Source organism: Arachis ipaensis, chromosome B9 (assembly GCF_059453495.1).
Source record: "Arachis ipaensis isolate K30076 ecotype BB chromosome B9, ASM5945349v1, whole genome shotgun sequence".
Classification (NCBI taxonomy): domain Eukaryota; kingdom Viridiplantae; phylum Streptophyta; class Magnoliopsida; order Fabales; family Fabaceae; genus Arachis; species Arachis ipaensis.
Genome location: NC_142444.1, coordinates 18,648,146 through 18,674,540, shown reverse-complemented (window position 1 = coordinate 18,674,540; position 26,395 = coordinate 18,648,146). Strand labels below are relative to the sequence as shown.

The following is a 26,395-nucleotide window of genomic DNA, read 5'->3' as shown; positions in this document are numbered from 1 at the left end:
TGAGTGCAGAAAGGCTAGATTAAGAAGAAAATCAATATTACTGTTGAAAAGAGGGCAACAAAAAAGAACTGGTGACTCTCAAATTGATGAAAGGAATATGAAAAATTTAGGAAAAAGAAAAGTGTTAGCTGAAATCACTCATAGAGAGTCAAAAAAGAAAAAGATTTTCATTGGTATTGGTGAAAATTCAAAAAAAAAAAGCTGCAAGGATAGAGAGTTTGTTGCAAGTACTTTATACCTACCAGCACATATGTTGACTGATGAACTTGAAAGATTAGAGTCCTTTACACAAATATTTTTTAATCCAAATGCATTTCAATATGGAGTAGCTGCAGGTCAAGATTATTCAAATACAAAGAAATCTATGACACATCCAAGTTGTCATTTATCTTCTAGACGACATGTGATCAGTGGGATGAAGTTATTTTCTCAAGATTCTGAATTTGATATTTTAGAAGATGGATTAGTCTCTGTTAGAGTTGATTATGATTTCAACTATGATGATATTTCTGGTGAGTTTGCTATGAGAAATTAATTTTTTTTATGCTATTAGTACTGTTACCCATTCTTTAAGTTAGTTTAGTGTTTAACTTTTCTATTTTATATGCAAGCAGCTTCTCAAAAATTTTACTCTCTGAGCATTGGTTTAGATGAAAGTAACACTGATTTTCAAGAAGGTACTATTATGCTATATTTTTATTATATTGTTTCACGTATATTTATTTTGTCAATTACTTTTACATTTATTTCATTTTGAAGTTAAATTTATTTAGTTGAGAAATATTATATTTGATATGATACAGGTAATGGTCACCAAGAAAATAACTTTCAGTTCACATATGGAGGTAAAAGGTTACTTTTTACCTATAAATATTCTTTTCCTTTTGTATTGTATATTCTAAAGAAAAAATTTTGTCATATAATACAGATTATTTTGATTTCGGTGATCCAATTTCAATTTGTCAAGAGTGTGGTGCTTTAATGTGGTATGATGAAAGAAATCGAAAAAATAGAAATTATATCATTCCAGAGTTTAGTCTATGCTGCAGTTTAGGAAAAGTGCAATTGCCTTTTCTAACAGAGCCTCCTGAAGTTCTAAAAGAGTTACTTTATGACTATGGTTCAAAGCATTACAAGAATTTTCAAAATAATATCAAAGTATATAATCAAATGTTTGCATTTACTTCTTCTGCTGGAAAGGTGGACTCATCTATAAACAAAGGCCATAGACGTGCTCCAACAGTCTACAAGATTAGTGGAGAAAATGTTCATTATATTGGTAGTTTAATGCCTATGCCCGGTGAAAAACCTAAGTTTGCTCAGTTGTATATCTATGACACAGAAAACGAAGTAAACAATAGGATAGCACCATTTAGGTAATTTGCTTTATGTAAACTCGATTACTAATATGTTGTTTTTTCCATTTATATTTTCTGTCTATTTTCTATATCATTTTGTTTAGCTATAGAAGTTCTTATTTTTTTTACTTCTTTTTTATTGATGTTGTAGGTCAAATGATTCTGAATATACTATTGACTCTGAGATTGTTGGCAAGTTACAAAAGATGTTAGATGAGAATAATACTTTGGCAAAATCATTTAGAATGGCGAAAGAAAGATTTGCAGGTTCTAATACAGAACATGTAAGGTTGAAGCTTTTAAGTTCAAGGGAAAAAGATGGAAGAATTTATAATTTGCCTGATGTTTTTGAAGTGGCAGCTTTAGTTGTGGTGATATTGATTCTCTTTCATCAACCAGAGATATAATCTTAGAAAGGCAAGATGGTCGCTTAAAGCGTATAAATGAGATTCATGTTGCTTATCTTGGTTTACAATATCCACTTCTTTTTCCATATGGAGAAGATGGCTACAGAATTGATATTCAACATAAAATCATCGGAAGTTTGAAACCTAACAAGAGGAGAAAATTGACCATGCGACAATTTTTTGCATTTAGGCTTCAAACCAGGAAAACAGAAGCTCTAACAATACTGGTTTCTAAAAAACTTTTTCAGCTATTTGTAGTGGATGCTTACACTATGATTGAGTCAGAACGTTTGTTATATTTTAGGATTCATCAAAAGGAACTTAGAGCTGATGATTACAAGAGTTTGAAAAATGCTAAATCTACAGGTCAAATAAGTGGCTCAAGTGTAGGAAAAAGAATAGTTTTGCCATCAAGTTTTATAGGAGGTAGGTGTTATATGGATGGCTTATACCATGATTGTGTTGCAATTTGTGGCCATGTTGGTTATCCAGATTTGTTTATCACTTTCACATGTAATTCAGAATGGCCAGAAATCAAGCGACTCTTAGACCCTTTACATCTCAAACCAGTAGACTGTCTTGACATTGTTTGTCAAATGTTCAAAATGAAGCTTGATATGCTAATTAAAGATTTGAAAAAGGAAAGATTCTTTGGTAAAGTTGTTGCTGGTAAGGTGTACATTAAAAAAAGTATATACTATTTTAAGAACATCAAGTATATCTATAGTTGCTAATATGTACTATATTATGATTTATGTGCAGATGTTCATACAATTGAATTTCAGAAACGAGATATACCACATGCTCATATTTTGATATTCTTGGATTCTTTAAGCAAATTTCCAGATCCAAAAGATATAGATAAAGTAATTTGTGCTGAGATTCCTAATCAATTTGAGCATCCAGAGTTGTACAAGGCTGTAAAAAAATTTATGCTTCATGGTCCATGCGGTTTTGTAAATATATTTTCACCATGCATGAAAGAAGGTCGTTGTTCAAAGTTTTATCCCAAGTCTTTTGCTGATTTAACAACTATTGATGCTGAAGGGTATCCAATATATAGAAGAAGAAAGACTGGTTGTTATGCTAAAAAAGGAAATGTGGCTCTAGATAATCGCTATGTTGTTCCTTATAATCTTTCTTTGCTAATGAAATATCAAGCACACATGAATGTTGAGTGGTGTAATCAGAGCAGAGCAATTAAGTATCTCTTCAAATATATAAACAAGGGTTACGATCGCATCACTACTATTTTAGATAATGCTGATGATAGTGAATGCTCAAATAAAGTTATTGATGAAATAAAAAACTATCTTGATTGTAGAAATATATCCCCATGTGAAGCTGTTTGGAGAATATTTGCATACCCTATTCATTCTAGAGAACCTGCTATACAGAGATTGAGCTTTCATTTGCCTGGTCAGAATCCAATTCTATATGAAGATGGTGAAGATATTGATAATATTCTGTCAAAACCCGGGATTGATCAATCAATGTTTACTACATGGATGGATGCTAATAACAATTACTCGGAGGCTAAAGAGTTGACATATTCTGAGTTTCCAATATTCTTTGTTTATAATAAAAAAGAAAAAATATGGTCAAGAAGAAAGTGTGGCTATACTATTGGAAGGATTTATTATGTACCTCCAACATGTGGAGAGTTATTTTATTTACGAATGATGTTGAATTTTGTTCGAGGTCCTACCAACTATGACCAAATCAAAAGTGCAAATGGTGTTATTCACAATAGCTTTAGAGATGCTTGCTTTGCTTTGGGATTACTTAATGATGATAGAGAATATATTGAAGCTATCAAAGAAGCTTCATGTTGGGGTTTAGGTGATTATCTAAGGAAGCTTTTCACTGTGATGTTGATGTCAAATAGTGTGAGCAAACCAGAACATGTTTGGGAAGAAACTTGGAGCCTTCTATCTGATGATATTTTGTATAATGAAAGAAAATTGTCTAAAAATTCAGGTTCTCCTTTGATTCTAATAAAAATTTATTTTTTAATGATTCATATTGTGTTTCTTACTATAACTATTTTATTTGTTCTTATATTATTTTTTCTTTTTTTGCAGATTTATCTTTGACTGATGATTAGCTAAAAACAAGATGCTTATATGAAATTGAGATGATATTGCAAGATAATAGGAAGAGCTTAAAGGAATATCCTCATATGCCTTTTCCAGAATGTTTTGTAAGGCTGAAATTTCAAAATGGTTTAATTTATAAGGAGCTAAACTATGACAAGAACAATTTGAAAAATGAATTTCAGACATTATTCTCATCCTTAACACAAGAACAACAAGGTGTTTTTGAGAAAATTGTGGAAGCAGTTTCTAAAGAAAATGGTGGAGTATTCTTTGTATATGGCCATGGAGGAACATGTAAGACTTATCTCTGGACAGTTTTGACTTCTTTTTTAAGGTCACAAGGAATGATTGTTCTTACTGTTGCATTGAGTGGAATTGCTGCTTTGCTACTACCTGGAGGTAGAACATCTCATTCTAGGTTTGCTATACCATTAACGGTGCATGAGGATTCTGTATGTAATATTAAACAAAATAGTGAACTAGCTGAGTTGTTAAAGCAAACAAAGCTTATCATATGGGATGAAGCATTTATGGTTCACAGATATAGTGTTGAGGCAGTTGATAAAAGTTTAAGAGACATTATGTCATCTACAAATAATAATAATGCTAATTTGCCTTTTGGTGGGAAGGTAGTGGTTTTTGGTGGTGATTTTAGAAAAATTCTTCCTGTCATTCCTAGAGGTGGTAGGATAGAAATTGTTAATGCAAGCATATGTTCCTCTTACATATGGGACTATTGTAGTGTTTGAGACTTACAAAAAATATAAGATTAGAGGAATCTTCACATGCTGATAATGATGAATTGGCTTTGTTTTCACAATGGATCTTAAATGTTGGAGATGGCAATATAGGTGGGCCTAATGATGGCATCTCTGAGATTATAATTCCTACTGAGTTGCTCATATCAAATTTTGAAGATCCTCTTAGTTCTATTGCGGATTGTATATATCCAAATCTTCTTGAAAATCACTTGGATTCTAATTGGTTGCAATCACGAGAAATTCTTTGTTCTACGCTTGATGTCGTTGAGAAGGTAAATCAATATATTATCATGAAAATTTCAGGAGATGAAAAAATTTAATTGAGTTCAGATAGTGTTGACAAATCTTATGGAAGCGGATAGTATGCTACTGAAACACTTACTCCAAAATTTTTAAATAGCCTCCAATGTTCAGGATTACCTCATCATGCTTTGAAGTTGAAGGTTGGAATTCCTATAATGCTTTTAAGAAATCTAGACCAATTTGCAGGTTTATGTAATGGCACCAGGCTAATTATAACAAGGTTATCTAATCATGTTATAGAAGCAGAAGTATTAGTTGCAAGCTATCTTGGCAAAAAGGTCTTAATCCCACGCATGTGTATGTCTCCTTCTCAATCACCATGTCCTTTCAAATTGGATAGGAGACAATTTCCTATTGTGGTCTCATATGCCATGACCATCAATAAAAGTCAAGGACAATCTCTTAGCAATGTTGGAGTGTATCTTCCTAAATCCGTGTTTAGTCACGGACAACTTTATGTTGCTATATCTCGTGTTTGAAGTAAGAAGGGGTTGAAAATTCTTATTCACAACAAAGAAGGGCATGTTTTAAGTAGCACAACAAATATTGTATTCAAAGAAATTTTCTCAAATTTAAAATAGCATGTTATTTTTTATTACTACTATTTGTTATTTTTTTATTATTTTTATTCTACATTACAATTAAATATTTTAGATATTTTTATTATATTTTATCATAGTTAATTTTAGTCTAAATATACCCGTGATTTTTTACGGGTAAAAATACTAGTATTAACTAATTTCAATATTACAACATGTTAAACAATTTACTATCTATTATTTTTCATCAAAGTACATCAAAGAAGTGTAAAATTTTCCAATATCCATGGACCTGCTATTTTTTCACATATTTACAAAGAAATAGTATCCATAAAATTCAAAAAGACAAGTATTTTTCAATATATTTACAAAGAAATAGTATCCATAAAATTTAAAAAGACAAGTACAATATTCATCCTATTTACTAGGTATATCCCCTGATGAAATTTACAGAAAGAGTTTGTAATTGCACTAGATGGCCTGGAAAGTCTTACGACTTCAGATTCTTCAATGGCTTTATGCTTCAATTTATTTGTTTCATCAAAGAGAACCCATGAAGCATATTCCTGTATGAAATTATCAACTTTATCCTACAATTGAAAGAAAATTATTAGTCCAATTTTTTCAATTTAGAATTAGAGAATTAACTATGTTTAAATATACATATTTTTTCCAATTTTTCCATGTGTATTTCCCTTTTTTTATTTTTGCAGGATCAATGACCTCTAACTATTTCATGACATATAATCCGTAGTCATAGCTAATAAGCAGAGATTAAATAACTTAGTAAAATATGTTGAATAGAACCATAATAGATAAAAGATAGTGAAATATATTAAACAACATGATTTAGAGATTAACCATGCATACTCTGTTCGCTGGCCAGCAATTGAGATGTATGGTGCTTCAATTTTCTCTTTATTGTCCACCAAAGGTGATGCTCCAATAAACACCCTCATTTGTGTTATGATCAATCTCTAAAAAGCACAGGAAGCAAAATATAAGAAAGTCTAAGACTAAACACTTGACTAGACAATAGATAAAGTAAACAACTTACAACAAATTTATTAAGTTTTAATCTGTCTTCAGCGGGACATAATTTATGAATTGGGTCAAGGACATGAAATATTTTTTTTGAACATCAACAATCCATAGATACCAGTGGCTTTCGTAACAAACTGGGACAAATAGCTGCAATTGGGGCAAATAAAACATATTTTATTCAACATGACACTGAAATTCTTTTAGAAGTTTTAGAAAAGAAAACTTACAAATGGATAGGATGCTAGATTTCTCTTGTCCAAAAAAGGTAGGTACTCTGAAAATTGATTAAAGCTGTAAGGCCTTTTTGATTTTTTAATCAGTGTATTCACAGTTATACTTCATCAACATTCTATTCTGAAAAATGTGAATAGCACCAAAATCAGTGTCAGATAGCAAAAAAAATAATACACAAAAAGTACATATAAAATGGTAGTAAACCTTACCATCATATCTGGTGTGACGCAGTATATGAGCTCCTGAAATCTTTTAGATTTCTCTTTGTTTAGAATGTGACGCATTATAGAGACCACCTATGAAAACAAATGACACAAATTTTTTAAATGTATGGCAGAATAACTCATAAGAAAAACCATTAATATTATAGCACAAGAACGTACCACATTTTCTACATGTCCTGTTAGTTTTAGAGACATAAAGTGCATTCTATATCCCACGTACAGAGATTCGTAATTCAGTACATATATGATTTCGTACTCATTGTTTTCTCCATTTTTGTTATTTTTTCTTTATTTATTGCCTAATGGTAGCATTTCTCTTTGAGTTCCTCTGTTATTTTATTCTTTTTTATTAGAGTCTTAAATTTGTCAAGAAAGCTCAAAATTGGCTGCACATTCTCCAAATTTTGTTCTGGATCATTCTTCTTAACATAGTCCAATACTACTTTAACCCCAGCATCCATGACTTTAAGCAAATTTTCCATCTCTTCAGTCAGTGATGGGCTAGGTTCTGTAATAGTAACTTCAGCGCTTGGAGGACTTATACCAAGATCAAATGATGATCCATACATATCACTATCCTGAGTACTGCAGCATGACACAGAAAATTATTTAGAATAACTCAATACTATGAAGCAATACAATACAGAATAGTTAATGGAATAATACCGAATTATAAAAAATATATATTTAACTAGAACTTACGTATAAAGAGATTCTTGGGCTTGTTGTTCAGGTTGTGGAGGATTGGAAGTAGATGTGTGTGATTATTATTAAAGTGGTGTAGGATGAATTGCTTAAATTGACACTCTAATAAAGCAAACAAAAAGTGTATATTATTAACATAGTGCTGAATAGGACCAAATTCAGCACATAATAACTGGCAGAATATCACCGAAATTTTAAAAAATTATACTTAACTAAATAGAAAACTCACATATTCAGGGGGTTGAGTCAGTGATGGGCTAAGTTCTATAATAGTAGCTTCAGTGCTGGGAAAAGTTATGCCAGTGTCGCTATCCTAAGAGCCGTAGGATGACACAAAAAAATTATTTAGAATAACTCAATATAGAATAACTAATAGAATAACATAGAAATTATAAAAAAAATATATTTAACAACTTATGCGTAAAGAGATTTCTGTTCAGGTTTTGGAATATTGGAGGTGGATGTGTGTGCTTGTTGTTGAGGTAGTATAGGATGAATTGGTACTTTAATGAAGACAAACAAAAAGTGCATGTTATTAAAAAATTATAGTTAACTAAGTGAAAAATATTAGATTCATTAAAATAGAAACTCGCATATCCATATGCATTTGTTGTTCAACACCAGTCTCATTTCTAAGATTAACAGTTGGGCTACTAATTTAAAATACAAGAATTTATTTTGTGAGACATATGAATATGGTCTTAACAACACAGAAATTGTATAGTATCAACTCAGAGATAGGATACGTTACTTACTTGTCAGACTCTGGTGCATCTTCCAGTTTTGATTCTTCTTGGATTTCTTTTTCAGCAGGAGCATTTTCTTCCTCCGTTGGTGCTTCTTTAACTTGGATATCTTCCTCTACTTTCTCCTTTGACACTTTCAAACTAAATAGCACCAAAATTATATCAAGACAGTACAAAAATTATTGAATAGGAATAAAGAAATTATGTTATATATGAGAACTTATAAGGCTGCAGGCAGTAAACTCTTTTTTTTTTCCTTTTTTTATGTTTTTTTTTTTGAAAAAAATCTTAAAGGAAATTCTTGTATTTCTTTTCTAAGAAAAAGAATATGAAATTATAGTTACGAGCAAAGCTATTCATATTAAAAGCACATAAGCTACTCAATTGTAACACAGTAAATTTATATTTAAAAAATGAAAAAAATAAGAGAAATGATATGAAGCCATTTTGTACATTTAAAGACCTTTCAATGTTTGACTGTGTTTGAAACACAGGATCATTTTCATAGACAAATTGACAGTCGGTATTCTAACAAAAAAGAATAGTTTTTAAGAAATTATATAAAGAAATAAAAAGAAAACAATATAAAATCTTGGTTTTACCGTTCTGAAAAAGCACGCTAAGCTTTTGTTGAGTCTTCTTCACTTTTTTGTTTTTAGTTTGAACAATCTTTTTTTTATATGTTGTTTTCTGTGAAACATCTTTTTTTTTCTTCACCTCTGCAAGTTTGGCATTCTTCTTTGTTTCTCTTTCTGTTTTTTTATTTTTATTTTCTCCTTCCTTTCTTCTCTTCTGAAATAGAAAAAATTTTGATCTATAAATAGAATATATTTTTAAATAAATACATAGCTTCCGAATCTTGCTCATAGTCAGAATCAATTCTTATTTCTGAAGATGAAAGCTTTATAACAGGATCCTTTTCACTCTTCTTCTTTTTACCTTTTTTTCTTGCTTGAGCTCTGTTCTTTTTATAATTTCCTAAAACAAAAATTTAATTAATTAGCATACTCAGTACTATAAGACAGAACTTTGGGTGCTAATTTAAATGACATTCAGTGTTATTTTGTAAAGGAATAATGATACCAAAATTTGAAAAAAATGAGTTCTTTTATTTTACAATTTCTTCCTTCTCTTCACGTTCAATCCTCTTAATGAGCATCTCCCTTGTCCAGTGGGCAACCCACGGTGGTCCAGGAGTTGTATTGGTTGTGGTTCAATAAATTTGGACTCATGAAAATATATAATTATGAGTGCAAAAAACACCCATCGATTTAGTATTTTCCTTTATTTTTGTGACTCTTTATTCCTTTAATTATGAAGTTCATCACGTGAGTAGTCCGATTCCGTCCTCGTGTATTTTTAGTATCAAGGGTTGCTGGCATGTGAATTGGAGAGACTTTGCTCATGGTTGTTGGCAATAAGAAGCATTTTTGGATGAAGAGAATGAACGTCCTCTTGAATTTTAGCCTATTTTTTTCTCTATCCATGCTCATTTCCAACAAATATTTTGTCAAAGAAGACAGTGAAGAGCCTTTAAAGCTTTTAATAACTTCCTTTTGCTCCTTAGTGATGTCTTTATTTATAATCTTTTCTAAATAAAATCCCCTACAACAACACCGAAATACGTAAACGAAAATGTTATCAAATAATAAGAGCACTAAAAGTTGATCATGAGAATAGATTACAGAAGTAAATTTTATCTGTTGCATTTAAGCCGAAGGCATCCCTTATCTTTACAGGGTTATAGTGATTTTTTCATGCCGTGTGATGAGGGTGTTTTCATACAAATTGAATGAATTAGTCAGTTCTTTCAGAAGCTTGTATGTCATATTTAAGGATGAAATATGGCTCAGAGCACCGAATCCCATTTCATCCATAATAACTTTTTTCTCTTTACTCATTTTTCTAAAAACATTAGCTATAATTCTTCTAAAGTACCAAAAATCATGAGTTTTCTACAAAGTAATTGGAAATTATGTTATAAAATTTATTTATGCTACAAAAAATAGTTGTTTTGTTTAAAATAGGCTTACATGATATTTTGGTGCCTTCTCAGCTATAATATTTTTTTCAGCAACTTTTTTCTTTGTCATTTTGCCTGTAAGAAATAAAAAAGATGAATCACACTGAATGTAACTCATAATAAAACCCGAAAATTGGAAATGATCACACCAAAAAGCTCATCAACATGGCTTAAATCACATAGGTAGCGTTTGTTTTGAGGTACTGAGACAGAGATTGGGAGACTGAGACTCAGTATCATGTTTGTTAGTTCAGAGACTGGTACTAAAATTTTTGTCTCTGTCTCCAAAATTTCAGTATTTCAGTACTTCCAAAAAGTGGGAACACGGGAGACTAAAATTTTTAGAGATGGAGACTGAAACTTTAATAATATTTTATACCTAAAATACCCTCATTTCAATTAATTAATTTCAATTTTACCTTTTGTGAAAATTAAATTAGAGTTTCATTCTTGTTTTAATTTCTGTCTTCTATTTTACACCAAACAAAATACTGAGATTTATTTCAATCTCTATCTCTTAGTCTCTGTCTCTCCACCAAACGCTACCATAAGAAACAATACAACTATGACATGAATCACACTGAATTTAACTCATAATAAAACTCGAAAATTGGAAATGATGACACGTGAGGACTCATCAACATGACTTAAATCAACTAAGAAACAATACAACTACATAGAGACTCTAAATCCAAGCCTATGACAAAAATCACACTAAATCTAAATCAAAATGACACCAAAAATTAGAAATGATGACACCAGCAGACTCATCAATATGGCTTAAATCACATAAGAAATAATACGACTACATAGAGACTCTAAATCCAAGTCTATGACAAGAATCATACTAAATCAAAATCAAAATTATACCAAAAATTAGAAATGATGACACTAGCAAACTCATCAACATAGTTTAAATCACATAAGAAATAATTTAACTACATAGAGACTCTAATTCCAAGCCTATGACATGAATCACACTGAATGTAACTCATAATAAAACCCAAAAATTACAAATCATCACACCAGAAAACTCATCAATATGACTTAAATCATATAAGAAACAATACAACTATATAGAGATTCCAAATCCAAGCATATATCAAGATTCACACTAAATCTAAATCAAAATGACACAAAAAATTAGAAATGATGACACTAGCAGACTCATCAACATGGCTTAAATTACATAAGAAACAGTACAATTACATAGAGACTCCAATTCCAAGCCTATGACAAGAATCACACTAAATCTAAATCACCAAAACTTGAAATGATGATACTAGAAGATTCATCAACATGGCTTAAATCACATAAGAAATACTATAACTACATAGAAGCAGAAATACACCATTTAGAATCAAGTTACCTTCAATAATACTTCGACTTTTCGTTTTTTAGAAATGCACAAAGAGCTTCTCTAAGAGCTTTTTCCTTCGGTGTTGTTGCTGATCATTTGAAAACCTAGGATAGAGGTTCATTGAGAGATTTTTTGTTCAGTGTTGTTGTTGATGGTTCAATCTAGTAGAGAGAGGATGGTTGAGAAATTTTTTTAAGTCATTTCAAGTTCAGTGTTGAAATGAAGTTTTGAAACGGTCTTTCATGTCAAAGAGCGCACATTAAAACGCCGTGTGTGTGGAGAGTGAAAGCGTGTTCGCACGCGCTGGGTAATGAAGCTGGTTTTTGTTGGGTTTAGGTCAACTTAGTTGGACTTGGCTGTCAAAAAGAATTCTATGTGTAGCATTGTTATTTTTTGTCAAGGGTATGCATGGTTGGTTTAGGTCAAATTTCATTAGAATTAAATCAAATTTTAATATTTTATTAGAATTATTTTAAAATACAAATTTGATCATAAATTAATTAAAATAAATTTAAGTTATTTTGATGCTGGACCTAACTTATGATAAATTAATAAAATATAAATTTTAAAGATTGAATTTAATAAATATTATATGACATTTATATTAAAATAAATTGTTTCAAAATAAAAATAACATAGTGAGAGTACGGTGAGAGTACGATTATGAGTGACGGTGCGAGTGGAAAAGAGGGTTCAAGGGTGGCTCAAAGTGAGGTTTCTGGCATGACCAGTGGCGAAAATAAGAAGGAAAGTGGAGGAGGGGTTGCTTCAGGTGTCAAGAAGGTCCCAACACAGGGTAGGGTATCATTTCATCATAAAGTTGTGGGTACTTCTATGTCAATTATACTAGGAGCATTGGATCTTCTTGATGGAAATTAACTGGCATCAGTCAAAGAAAAACAGGGAGATCCTTCTCCTAGCGTTACCTTCACGGAGGAGGCGAGAGTGGCTCTTGCTCAACCCTATAACAAGGCTATAGATCTTAAGGTTATAGATAAGAATTTAAGCTACAGAACCTTGTCACAAGCTCAACAGTGTTTGGCGACTAAAGTGTGGCTATGAACTTCTTGACGTGGGATATGGCTATTTTTTGGCAAAGTTTGATATGCTAGAAGAAAGAGACAAAATTTTGCTAGGAGGACCGTGAATGGTGAACGGTCAAACTGTGGAGTCCTTCCTTTAGGACAGGTGAAGGATCTTTTGGATCCACCATGGTATGGGTTAGGATTGCAAGGTTACCTATCATGTATTATTATAAAAAAAAGCCATGAATAAGATAGCTTCGGTTATAGGTACGTAATTCCATTAAGATCGATTTTGTAACAAAATCAGCAGAGAGGGGTAAATACGCTTGTACTTATGCTCATATCGATTTGGGTTTACCAATAGTACAAAAGATTGTAGTGGATGAAATTAAATATAATGTTGAATATGAAAGCTTGCATTTGATTTATGGGCTCTGTGATTGCTACGGGCATATTGCAGGAGAGTGTTCAAAAGGAAAAAAGATGAAGTCAATATCAGTCCACCATCGGCAATAGCAGTTGAGAAGCAGCAACTGCAAAAGGGTGCTCCGGCACCAAAAATTTTAAATTGTGGGAAATCAGGCAACCTGCAAGATGTTATTGAATTTGGCAAGAAGCCTAACACAATTAATGAGAAACCAATTTCAATAGATCCTAAGGAGAAAAATCAGCATGCAAAGGAGGGTAACATATCTCCACATGCAAATGAGGCAGGATGGGAAGTGATCCATCGAAAAGAAAAGGCAAAAATGGGCCAAGGTCCAGTACAAAAAAAGGCCCAATTGTTTTTAACATAGGCCCAAAACCAAGAGAAAATAATGGACCATCCTCTTCTGGATCCAAGAAAATAACGCTCCCTCAATGCGTTGGTTTGCATATTAAGCACTGTAATATTACTAAAACTCCTCTGCAATAGAATAAGCACAAGAGGAGAAGACCCTCATCGCTGCAAAGCTCACCTAATATAGTGGAGCAGGAAGTTCAGGTAAGTGCACCTGGCGAGAAAGGAGTCGAAGTCGATCAAGACGTTCATGGAATTTCTGGGGATGTCATGATGGCTACTCATTAATGAGTACCTGGTTTCTCTCTTTTATTTTTCATGTTTGTTATGGATAATAAAAATTTCAATATCTTGGCTTAGAATGTGAAGAAAGCATTTAATAAATGGCTAGGGTTCACTGTAAGGAACTAGTCAAGAGATATCATCCGTCGTTTGGTATTTTAGTTGAGACTCATGTCCCTTTTTCTAATTTAAAGTCCTTTTGGGAGAAGTTGGAGTTTCATGATGTGGGTATTGTCGAGGCTTGTGGCCATAAAGAGGGAATTTGGTTTCTCTCGTCTGTTAGTAATGTAATTTGCAGTATTGTGAATTTCTTTTATCAATGTCTTACTGTTGAAGTTCATATGGGTGGTAAAAAATGGTTATGCAGTACAGTGTATGGGAGTCCACAATATTCCAATCGTACTCTACTTTGGGAGAATCTTCTTTCTCTAAATTCTGATCGTCAATGTCCTTGGATTTTGATAGGAGATTTCAATAAAATTTTGCATCCAGAAGAAGTAATAGGAGGAATTTTTATGAAACCCATTCCAGTGTCTTTACTGATACTTTAGATGCTTGTGGTCTTGTTTACTTGCCTTGTACAGGTAGAGGTTTTACTTGGTATGAAAAACTCATGGATGCTGCAATATTGTCAAAAAACTTGATAAGGTAATTTCAGATGTTTTTTGGAGGTATTCCTTTTCAGAAGCTTATTTGAAAATTTTATCTAGACTTCATTCAGATCACGGTCTATTCTTCTTAGATGCTTTGGTTTGGTACAGCCAAAAGAGAATAAACCTTTCAGATTTCAACAAGCCTGGAGTACTCATCCTAGTTACAAGACAGTGGTGCAACAGGCGTGGAGTAGAAAAACACCCCGAATAACTGATTGTTTTATTGAAGTACAAAAGAGTTCTTTAAAGTTCAACAGAGAGACCTTCGACAATATCTTTGTGAGAAAGCAAAACTTGGAAAAGAAGATTGATGACATTCAAAAACATCTTGAGCATTTAGATAGTCTATTTCTCAGAGCAAAGGAGAAAGAGTGCCTTGATAAATATAAAGTTATCCTGCTCTAAGAAGAGATGTTGTGGGCTCAGAAATCAAAGAAAAATTAGGTTCTTTTGGGTGATAAAAATACAAAAATTTTTATACACAAACACTTATGAGAAGGAAATACAACAAGATTCATGGCCTATTTATTAATGATGGAACTTGGATAACGGAGGCGAATATCCTTAAAAAAGAAGCAAGGGCGTTCTTTCAAAATCTTTTTTGGTCTATAGAAAATACAGTGCTAGACAGCATAGGTGAGTACCCATTGCCTTCTTTCCCTCATGAAGCATGTCAAGCTTTGACGGCTCTTATAAGATTTGAAGAGGTGAAGTCAGCTTTGTTCAGTATGAGTCCCTTTAAAGCTCCAGGACCCAATGGATTTCAAGCTATCTTCTTCAAGAAATATTGGAGTATAGTGGAAAAAGATGTTTAGACTTTGGTTAATAGTGCTTTTTTGGGTGCTACCATTGATTCTTTAATTTTTGAAACTTTAATTGTTTTAATTACGAAGGTTAATGCTCCAACTAGTTTGAAGGATTTCAAATCTATCAGTTTATGTAACGTGGTTTATAAGATTATTATCAAGGTCTAGGTTAATAGATTGTGCCCCTTCTTAACTGATATTGTTGGCACATTGCAAGGTGGTTTTATTCCAAGTAGAGGTACTATAGACAACATTATAGTTGCTCAAAAGGTCTTGCATTTTACAAAACGTACCAAGTCCAAGAAAGGCACTCTAGCCTTTAAGATTGACCTTGAAAAGGCTTATGACAGAGTTGATTGGAGATTTCTAGCACAAACATTACAACTTTTTGGTTTCTTTACTAATACTGTCCGCCTTATTATGTTTTGTATTCGATCATCTTTTTTTAACTATTATATGGAATGGCTCCAAGCTTGAAGGGTTTTTTCCTTGTAGAGAGGTCTTAGGCAAGGAGGCCATATGTCCCCCTACTTATTCGTTCTTTGCATGGACCGCCTAGCTTGTCTAATTAGTAAAAAGGTAGAAGATGGTTTGTGGGAGCCGGTTGCAGTGTCTAAAGGAGAGCCTTGGATTTCTCACTTTATATTTGCTGATGATCTACTTTTTTTTGCAAGGCAACAAAATCCCATGTTCAACTTGTCATGAATGTGCTTCACCTCTTTAGTAAGGTCTCATAATTAAAGGTGAATGTGGATAAATCCAAGGTTCTTTGCTCCAGAAGTGTTTCAAACAGAAGAAGAGATTTATTTACCGACATTTCATCTATTTGTTTTACTCAAAATTTAGAAAATATTTGGGGATAAACTTGAACCATGAGAAGGTTAATAGAGCTTCTTTTCAAGGAGTTTTGGACAAGATTTGGTCTAGACTAGCCAGATGAAAAGGTAAGCTTCTTAACAAGGCAGGTAGACTTTATCTCATTAATTCTGTTGCTACATCTATTCCCATTTACCATATGCAAATTGCTTTCTTTCCTAATTATGTCTGCAACAAGATAAATTCTATGATGCGTCAATTCTTGTAAAAGATGAATACTGAGGGGAGAGGGCTGAGTTTGGTTAACTGAAAAATTATTGTTACTCTCAAGAGGTATAATGGTCTTGGTATCAGGGATGTTCGTTGTGTTAACATTACTCTCTTGAAAAAAAATGGTTTGGCATCTTTTATATAGCAAAGAGAAGCTCTGAGTTCAAATGATTTTAGCTAAGTATTTATCTAATACTTCACTTTGGGAGCTTCCTTCTGTTCATAACCCATCTTATACTTGGCATAGTATTGAGAAAGCTAGTAGATGGCTTAAAGAAGGGTATTCTCGGTGTATTGAACCGTTGGACCAATCTTTCTGGTTTGATAAGTGGAAATCAGAGGACCCTTTAACAGTGAATGTTTCTTATGTTCATATTAGTGATTCGAATTTTAAGGTGCAAGATGTTTGGAGGGATGGCAGGTAGTATTTAGAGAAGTGTTATTCTTTTATTTTTGATAATGTGCGGGTTGAGCTCTACAGATACAATCCTATTGCTCAATATGGACCACAAGCTAGTTGGATCTAGGGATATTCTAACTTTTATACAGCCAAGAATGGGTATGAATAGGTTGCGCAGAGGATCTTTAATTGGCAGCATAACAATAATTGGCAGTGAGTGTGGGGATTAAAAATTCTAGAGAAGATCAAATTTCTTGTGTGGCCTTCTCTTTATGAGGCTTTGCCTATTGCGTATTTTCAAGTTAAAAGAGATCTTGCTAATTCTGATTTTGTCCTCGTTGCTAAAATAGAGTAGAGTCTATTTTTCTTTGTTTGCGTGACTACAGTACGGCTAAAAATATGTGGCATAGGATCGGTTTTTCTTCTCAATCTTTTTTCTCGAACTATAACTTGAGGATTAGTTTGCTTTAAATATTAAGAAGGATGATTTCCTTTTCTTGTCTGCTGTATGGTGGATTTGGCGAAGCCGCAGTAATGACATTTTTAATTCTGATCAACCTTGGTCTTCAAATAAGCTTCAAATCCTTATATATAAGTCTTGTCAAGATTTCAGCAAATCAGTTCATACTCAAGAAGTTTGTGCATATCCTTCTTTGTTGATTGATTGGGTAGTTCCCCTATGAATAAGTTTAAGATAAATTGTGATGCCAGTTTTATAGGAGAAATTGGTTTAGCGGGTTTTGGTTGTATCATCACAAACTCAGCTGACGAGTGTGTGAAATGTTATGCTCTCTTTCATTTAGTTCAGTTCTTAGAGGGGAGCTTTTTGCTATTTGGTGGGATTTAACTCTAACTTGGAAGATGGGTCTTCGTGAAGTCATTTGTGAAACAGATTATCTCGAGGTTATTCTTCTTATACAAGCTGCAAATGTCGTTGTTCATGCCTTGGATAAAGATATTGTAAAAAAAATTCAACATATGTTGGTTAGAGACTAGCGTGCTTTGCTTAATTCGATGATGCGTTTTGCTAATATTATTGCTGACTCCTTAACAAAAAAAATTGCAAGGCTTAAATGAGCCTTATAAGGAATAGACTATTTCTGCTGAGGATATTAGAAGGCTAATCCAAAAAAATTTAGAGATACTTTCAACTTTTTACTTAGAAAATTTGCTTTTTTTTTTTCTTTTCTTTGTCATACACCAAAAAACAAAAAAATAAAAATAAAAATAACATTATATACTTATACAATATACAGAATATTGATCAAAGCATATAAATATAACATTTTTTTTTTGCATTCTATGTGCTTTGTTTCACATTTTTTCATTTCTCTCTCTCTCTAAGAAATTATAAAACTTTTTACTTTTATAATATTTCTTTCATTTTTTTAATTTCTCTTTTATTTTTTTCCAACCAAATATATTAGTTTATACTATTAGTTGGTTTTTCTCATATGATATATATTATTTAGGGAATGAATTTTTTTAATTTTTTAATTAAAAGTATAAAATGTGATTTTTACTATTTAAGTGATATATTTTTTTCTTATATGTGATATATATATATATATATATATATATATATATATTAATATTTTCTCTTGGTTTCATATATAAAATGTATAATGAGAGATTACACTTTATATCTTCTCAACGAGAAAAAAATCCAGAAAATCTAATCTCACATGGTTCCTTTTTTTTTTGCCAAGGGCATGGTTCCTATTATGCATTGCCTGAGAGACGAGTTCTGATGGATTGGGCTAGTCTGAATTCTAGTTTAAGGGCTGAAATGTGGGCCGAAACTCAGATATTATGAAGAAGTCTCTTTGTTGTAACTTTTTTTTTATTTTGATGACCGTCTCATTTTTTTCTTTTGATGACCGTTTATTTGTTGTACCTATATACTATACGAAAGAGTTTTAGGTATATTATGAGGTAAGTTTCAAAGTGGTCCCTGAAGTTACCCTCGAGCCTCATAGTGATCCCCAAAGTTAAAAATTACTCATATTTATCCCTAAAGTTGCACTCCGGAACTCAGACTCGTCCTTCCGGCCAATTTCGTCCAGCTGGCACAACCAGAAAGGTGAGTTGGACTTGTTGGTGACATGCTGGCAGCACGCAAACAATGTAGTATTTGGTGTGGTACCAAAATGAGGTAAAACGACGTCGTTTTATGCTCAAAACCTCCCTCCCTCAACGCTACACAAACGTATCATCTTTGATAAACCACTATTTTATGGTTTATCTTGTGCTCAATTGAGTAGTTTTTATCTACACTTTATCCACTTATTCATACTATTTGCATGGTTTTACATTTGCCTTCCTAATTATGTGCTTTGATTGAAAACATGTTTCTTTGGACTTATAATTGCTAATATTAATCCACTCTTATTACCATTAGATGCCTTGGTATATGTGTTAAGTGATTTTAGAGATTACAGGGCAGGAATGGCTCAGAGGATGGAAAGGAAGCATGCAAAAGTGGAAGGAATACAATAAGTTGGAGAAATTGCTAAGTTGTCCAGCCTAACCTCTTCGCACTCAAATGGCTATAACTTTAGCTACAGAGGTCCAAATGACGCAGTTTCAGTTGCTTTGGAAAGCTAACGTCCGGGGCTTTGATTTGATATATAATATGCCATAGTTGCCCTGATGCTAGGTGACGCGAACGCATGATCCACGCGGATGCGTCGCATCTGCGAACTTCAATCCGCGCGGCCGCGTGGGCGACGCCTCCACGTCACTTGTCCGCGACCTGAACGTACCAGAATACGCAGGGGGCAATTTCTGGGCTGTTTTTGACCCAGTTTGTAGCCTAGAAAACATAGATTAGAGGCTATAAAGTGGGGGAATGCATCCATTCATAGGGAGCTCGCATTTTTATTACTTTCCATGATTTAGATTTAGTTTTGAGAGGGAGATTCTCTCCCTTCTCTCTTAGGATTAGAATTAGGATTAGGATTTAGGACTTCTCTTAGTTTTTAAGAGTGACTCTCGATCCAGGTTTAATATTTACTTTAATTTATGTTTCTATGCTACTTTTACTTTAATGCTTTTATTCGTATCTACAGATGTTGCCCAATTGGCTTATGAATCCTTTCCATGTTATGATTTGAATTAATGATTATTTGAGGTATTTCAGTTATTGATTGCTTTCTCTTTAATTTTTGTTACCATTGCTTTCCATCTAAGGACATTTTTATTCCAGCAATTTTACTTTTTTTTTCCTTTTGGTCTTGGTTAAGAAATCAGTAACTCAACATTATCAAACTCAACATAATTGATAATCGTTATCTTGCTAATTGAACTGAACTTCAATAATCCTAATTTTTTCTTAGGATATAAATAGGATTCGAAGGTCAAACTAATTAATCCCTTGACTTTCCTTTGTCTTAAAGGTTGACTAAGTGGAATTTAGATTCAACTTTCATTATTGTTAAGAGAGATAACTAAGTTGGACTTCCAATTTCTCTTACCTTGCCAAAAGTTTGCTTTACAGTATTTATTTATTTTAATTGCCATTTACTTTACTTGTCATTCAAATCACTTGCTTCTCACTTTCTAAACCCCGATTACAACATTTATAGCCAATAATAAGAACATACTTCCTTACAGTTCCTTGAGAAGACGACCCGAGGTTTGAATACTCGGTTAACAATTTTTAAGGGGTTTGTTACTTGTGACAACGAAAATGTTTGTATGAAAGGACTTTTGAAGGTTTAGAAACTATACTTGCAACGAGGATTTATCCGCAAATTTCTAGACCACGCAAAAGTTCTCTCATCAAAATGGCGCCGTTGCTGGGGAACTGCTAATGTGTGCCTTATTATTGGTTATTATAAATATTTTTTCTTTTGCTTGTTTATTTATTTTTGTTTCTTCTTTTTATTTTTCATTTACTACCATGAATTCTCACCCCTCTCGCTTTGAGTTTGGTTCTAACTTTGTTGAAGAAAATAGAAGTTACAGCAGGAATATGCATCAAGGTCAGACCAATCAAGGATGGATGGAGCCAAGAGGATCTAATCAACCCTTTAGGCAGCAACACCCTCCGAGATATCCTGGACAAAGACCATTCTACAATGCATACCCAGCTGAAAGATATGGTGGACAACCTTGTAACTACCAACAAGCCCCACCCCGTGCATATAAACCATCCTTTCAACATAACCTCGAACCACCACACTCACAAGCTTCTCTTCACCATTCACCACCATATGATCCTTCCTTACCCCAGTACCAATCCAATCACTCCCAATCACCGCCACTTTCCTATGTATCATGTCCAAATCCGGCAACCCGAGAAGCAGAGGTTCGCCTAAAGGAAACAGTAAATAAACTTCAAACAACCATTCGACAACTGGAGCAAGTAGTAATTCAATGGGTTTCTAGGCGCTCAAATACACAAGGATCAGCCACAGCCCCATGTGAACAGTCTAACGAAGAGAGTAGCATGAAGGAGATACCAGAAACTCCAGTGGACAAGACAGAGAATAAATTCGTACTAGAACAAGTAGAAGAAGCTGTCATTGTTCAAGAAGAAGAGTTGGTTGAAGATCTAGGAGATGCTAAACCTCTATGGGAATCCAGAACTGAGGAGAACTCCGTCAAGGACGCTACAGTTGATGCTAAGGAGGATATTGTACAATCTCCAAGGCAAGTTGTTTATGAAGAATCAGACGGAATAACCCAGGACACAAATTCCCTTGATGATGATAGTCACAAGTCAAATTCTCTTAGTAATGAACTGGCATCCGCAAGTGAATTCTCTGAGGTCGAAGAATCTTCCCCAAGTGAATATGAAGACGATGCAGAGGTAGATTTCTCTCAACCTCCAATCTATGACTCAAGTGATGAGGAAGACATAGAAGACTTTGACCAGGACACAGATACAATTGTAGAACCTTGCAAGGAAGCGGAGGAATTCACAGAAAAGCACAAGGGAGTAGAACTTACAGAACCACCGGAAACACCTATCCCAAGGCCATTACCACCTAATACAAGTTTCAAGTGGGTACAATCCTTAACCTATAACTTTACTTATTCACTTGAATATGGTTTGCTTGAAACAGATGGCCAGCTTAGAGCTCTCTGCTGCTTTAAGAGTAAGAGGGAAATGGCTCGTGCTCAGAGCTGGTGCACAAGGTTCAATAAGGTTCCACGCTTCAACTCAAAGTGCACGGATTGGTATCATGCTCAATTGAATGGATCATGGAGAACGTTTGGTCACCATGGTGAGAATCCACTTTTTAAACCGCCCGGATGGAAAAGTATAGATCAAAATGAAGGCGGATTTAGAACCAAAGTTTGGGATCCTGGAAAATATTCTGATGTTCATCACCCCGGGAGCCTGAAAATCTGTTTGAAGCTGCTCAGAAGCTTCACATGCCTAGTTTGGGACTCCGGAGGCTGTTGGCATTCCAAACATTGGTGGAGATTTCTGGATGAATGTAAACACAAGCCACCATAACAGGAAGCTCATATAATGTCCAACTTAAAGACTTTAACTAAAAGTGCTAGGTGGGAGACAACCCACCATGGTATGATCGTTCCTTTTACAATTTTAATTTTATTTAGCTTTGTTTGTTTTTGAATTTTATTTTATTTTATTGAACCTGGAATCATGCATAGCATTCACATTAAGCATTGCATTCTGCATACTGCATTCTGCATTCTACATAAAAAAAAAAAAACACGCGCACGCGACGCGGCAGCGTCGCTGATGCGTCCGCGTCGCCAGTGCGTTGGGAAGAAAAGAATTGAACAGAAAGTCACGCAAGAGCGTGGCTGGAGGCGTGCCAATGGCACAAATCGTCCCACGCGACCGCGTCATATGGGAATAATGGCCTCCCACGCGACCGCGTGCCCCACGCAGCCGCGTGACCAAGATTTTGACGTCAAAGTGGTGCACACCCGAAAGTTGTGCGAGAGTGGTGCTGGATTGGTACTGAACGCATAATCCTTCCCACGCGGCCGCGTGACCCACGCGACCGCGTCATATTCCTTTAAAGCCCACTCATGCGATCGCATGCTCCATGCGATCGCGTCACTTAAAATTTGGCACTAATATGATTTTGAACAGAGAGTTGTGCGGGCGCGAGGCTGCCCTCGCGCCAGTAGCATAAACTGTGTAACGCGACCGCGTGACCGACGCGATCGCGTCAATCAGTTTAAGCGCAAGCCGCGCGACCGCGTGCCCCACGCGACCGCGTCGCTTGCACCGCACAGTTTATCCTAATTTGCCAAATATCTTATCTTTTCTCTCCCAATCCTAATTTTTCCTCCCTCCTTTCTTACTTATTTCTTCTTCCCTTCTTTCCCTTCTCATTCTTCTTCTCTTTTATTTTATTTTATTTAAATACTTTCATCCATTGTATTTTAATTGTGTGCATATTTTTCTTTTCTTTTCTAAAATTATTACTTTTCCATTGGTGTCACTTGTTCATATTCAACTGTTGTGTCTTTTCTGGTATTATTTGGTGCTTAGTGACTTGTTTACATTGTCGGGTAATATTATTTAAATCAATGCTAATCTTTTATGATATTTGTATTCCTTTTTGCATTGACATGAGCTTATACTGTCTTTCATTACCCACACTCTCCTCCCTATGTTTCAAATCTTGCACCACTGGCATGCCATGACTTCTATTGTTTTCTCACTTACATGTTGAAGCTTCCATGTAAATGAGACCCTTATCATTTGGCATTAACCCACCCATACTTCTTTTATTTTCTTATCTCTATTTCCGGGTTACTCTTCTTCCCTTTTCTCTTTCAGGATGGCCACCCGGAAGGGAACCGGAAGACGTTTATATGGGGAGACAAACAAGTCCATCAGCACAATCCTTGAAGAAAAGCATCAGTTGGAACAGCCCGTCCGCCTGCACATCTCAGCATGCACCGAGGACGGTGCAATCTTTAAGTGTGGGGAGGTCGATACCGACTTCCATGGGTTAGTCACTTTATATTTTTGCACCAATGTTTAATTTTCTTTGTTAAATTAGTTGTTGCATTTGCATATTTGTTTAATTTTATGCATCTAGTTACTACTTTGTTAAAGTAATAAAATTCTTCTAAAGACCCTATTTTTGAAAAATTTCACTAATTTAAATTGAAATTTTTTTTTGTTAAATTTGTTTGAAGTTGTATTTGGAACATGGTTTCTGAGCCAAAAGAACACACAACCTGTGAGATTTTGAGCTTATTTACATGGTTACATTATTTAACCATAAATATTTTATTCTTGTGTGTTTACTTCTCTATAATTGTGATCTTTACTTTGTTTCAGTCTATATGTCCAATATTTAGTGTATTTACATGCTTGCATATGATTGAGGCCATTATTTGATTTTAGCTCACTTATCCCAAATAAGCCTACCCTTTAAATCACCCTTGTCAGCCACTTTGAGCCTTGAAATCCCCATTTATTCTATCTCTTACCACATCACTAGCCTTAAGCGGAAAACAAATTAATTATCCCAATTGAATCTTTGGTTAGCTTAAGATAGAGATTGTGTATCAAATAAGTGTGGGGAAACTGTGGGAACATGGGTTAATAAGGGAATGTATCATGTTTCTAATTTATTTGAATATCAGGAATTTGGGAACCTACTCATAAAAAACCAAAATAGAAAAATAATAGAAAATCCATGTGCATTGATAAGTTATGTTTGTTTCTCTACAAAAAAAAAGAGAGAAAAAGGAGAAAAATCCAAAAATACTCAATAAATAAGTAAATAAGGGGACAAAATTACCCCAATATTAAGTTTAATAAAAGTTCAATGCACATGTGATAAAAATTAAAGAAAAATTTGGTACATGAGTATGGGAATTATACAAAAGTAAGAATTATGGGTAGCTAGGCATGAATTTAAAAGTATATAGAGTATATGAATATTAGGTGAGAGCTTAGGTTAATTAAAGATTCAATTTATAAAGCTCACTTAGCCATATATATACTTTTACCCTTACCTTAGCCCCATTACAACCTTGAAAAAGACCTCATGATGTTTGCATTGGTATATTAAATATTGTTGATTGGTTAGATGAAGATCAAGGTTTATAAAGCATGACTAGAGAAGAGTAGAGTGATTGACCCTAGACACCTTAGAGTAAGAGTGATATACACTACCAATGAGGGTTCAATGCTTGATTCTATGTTCCCTGCTTTCATGAGCTATCTTCTTACAAGTTTACTTGTCTTTTATTGTATAATTTGAATTAGTGAAATCTGATTTATGTTTGTATTGAAGAACTTATTTACTTTTAACCAAGTAGGTAGAAACATTTTTTGCATGTAGTTGCATTCATATAGATAGGTTGCATTTCATACATCCTACCATTCCTCTTCACTTTTATAGTTCTCTTGAGCTTAGCATGAGGACATGCTAGTGTTTAAGTGTGGGGAGGTTGATAAACCACTATTTTATGGTTTATCTTGTACTCAATTGAGTGGTTTTTATCTACACTTTATCCACTTATTCATACTATTTGCATGGTTTTACATTTGCCTTCCTAATTATGTGCTTTGATTGAAAACATGTTTCTTTGGACTTATAATTGCTAATATTAATCCTCTCTTATTACCATTAGATGTCTTGATATGTGTGTTAAGTGATTTCAGAGATTACAGGGCAGGAATGGCTCAGAGGATGGAAAGGAAGCATGCAAAAGTGGAAGGAATACAATAAGTTGGAGAAATTGCTAAGCTGTCCAGCCTGACCTCTTCGCACTCAAATGACTATAACTTTAGCTACAGAGGTCCAAATGACACGGTTCTAGTTGCTTTGGAAAGCTAATGTCCGGAGCTTCGATTTGATATATAATATGCCATAGTTGCCCTGATGCTAGGTGACGCGAACGCATGATTCATGCGGATGCATCGCATCTGCGAACTTCAATCCGCGCGGCCGCGTGGGCGACGCCTCCGCGTCACTTGTCCGCGACCTGAACGTACCAGAATACGCAGGGGGCGATTTCTGGGCTGTTTTTGACCCAGTTTGTGGCCCAGAAAACACAGATTAGAGGCTATAAAGTGGGGGAACGCATCCATTCATAGGGAGCTCGCATTTTTATTACTTTCCATGATTTAGATTTAGTTTTGAGAGGGAGATTCTCTCCCTTCTCTCTTAGGATTAGAATTAGGATTAGGATTTAGGACTTCTCATAGTTTTTAAGAGTGACTCTCAATCCAGGTTTAATATTTACTTTAATTTATGTTTCTATGCTACTTTTACTTTAATGCTTTTATTCGTATCTACAGATGTTGCCCAATTGGCTTATGAATCCTTTCCATGTTATGATTTGAATTAATGATTATTTGAGGTATTTTAGTTATTGATTGATTTCTCTTTAATTTGTGTTACCATTGCTTTCCATCTAAGGACATTTTTATTCCAGCAATTTTACTTTTTTTTCCTTTTGGTCTTGGTTAAGAAATCAGTAACTCAACATTATCAAACTCAACATAATTGATAATCGTTATCTTGCTAATTGAACTGAACTTCAATAATCCTAACTTTTTCTTAGGAAATAAATAGGATTCAAAGGTCAAACTAAT

General features: G+C 33.9%; 1 protein-coding gene across 1 annotated transcript; it reads left to right on the top strand.

Moving 5' to 3' along the window:
- Positions 1-250: 250 nt before the first annotated feature.
- On the top strand, positions 251-3,872 carry LOC107615071 (uncharacterized). Its single transcript, XM_088498778.1, has 9 exons — positions 251-512; positions 615-677; positions 804-845; positions 929-1,376; positions 1,510-1,729; positions 2,014-2,191; positions 2,288-2,434; positions 2,528-3,745; positions 3,850-3,872. The coding sequence occupies exons 1-9, from the start codon at positions 251-253 to the stop codon at positions 3,870-3,872; spliced, it is 2,601 nt and encodes an 866-aa protein (XP_088354904.1).
- The last annotated feature ends 22,523 nt before the right edge of the window (positions 3,873-26,395 follow it).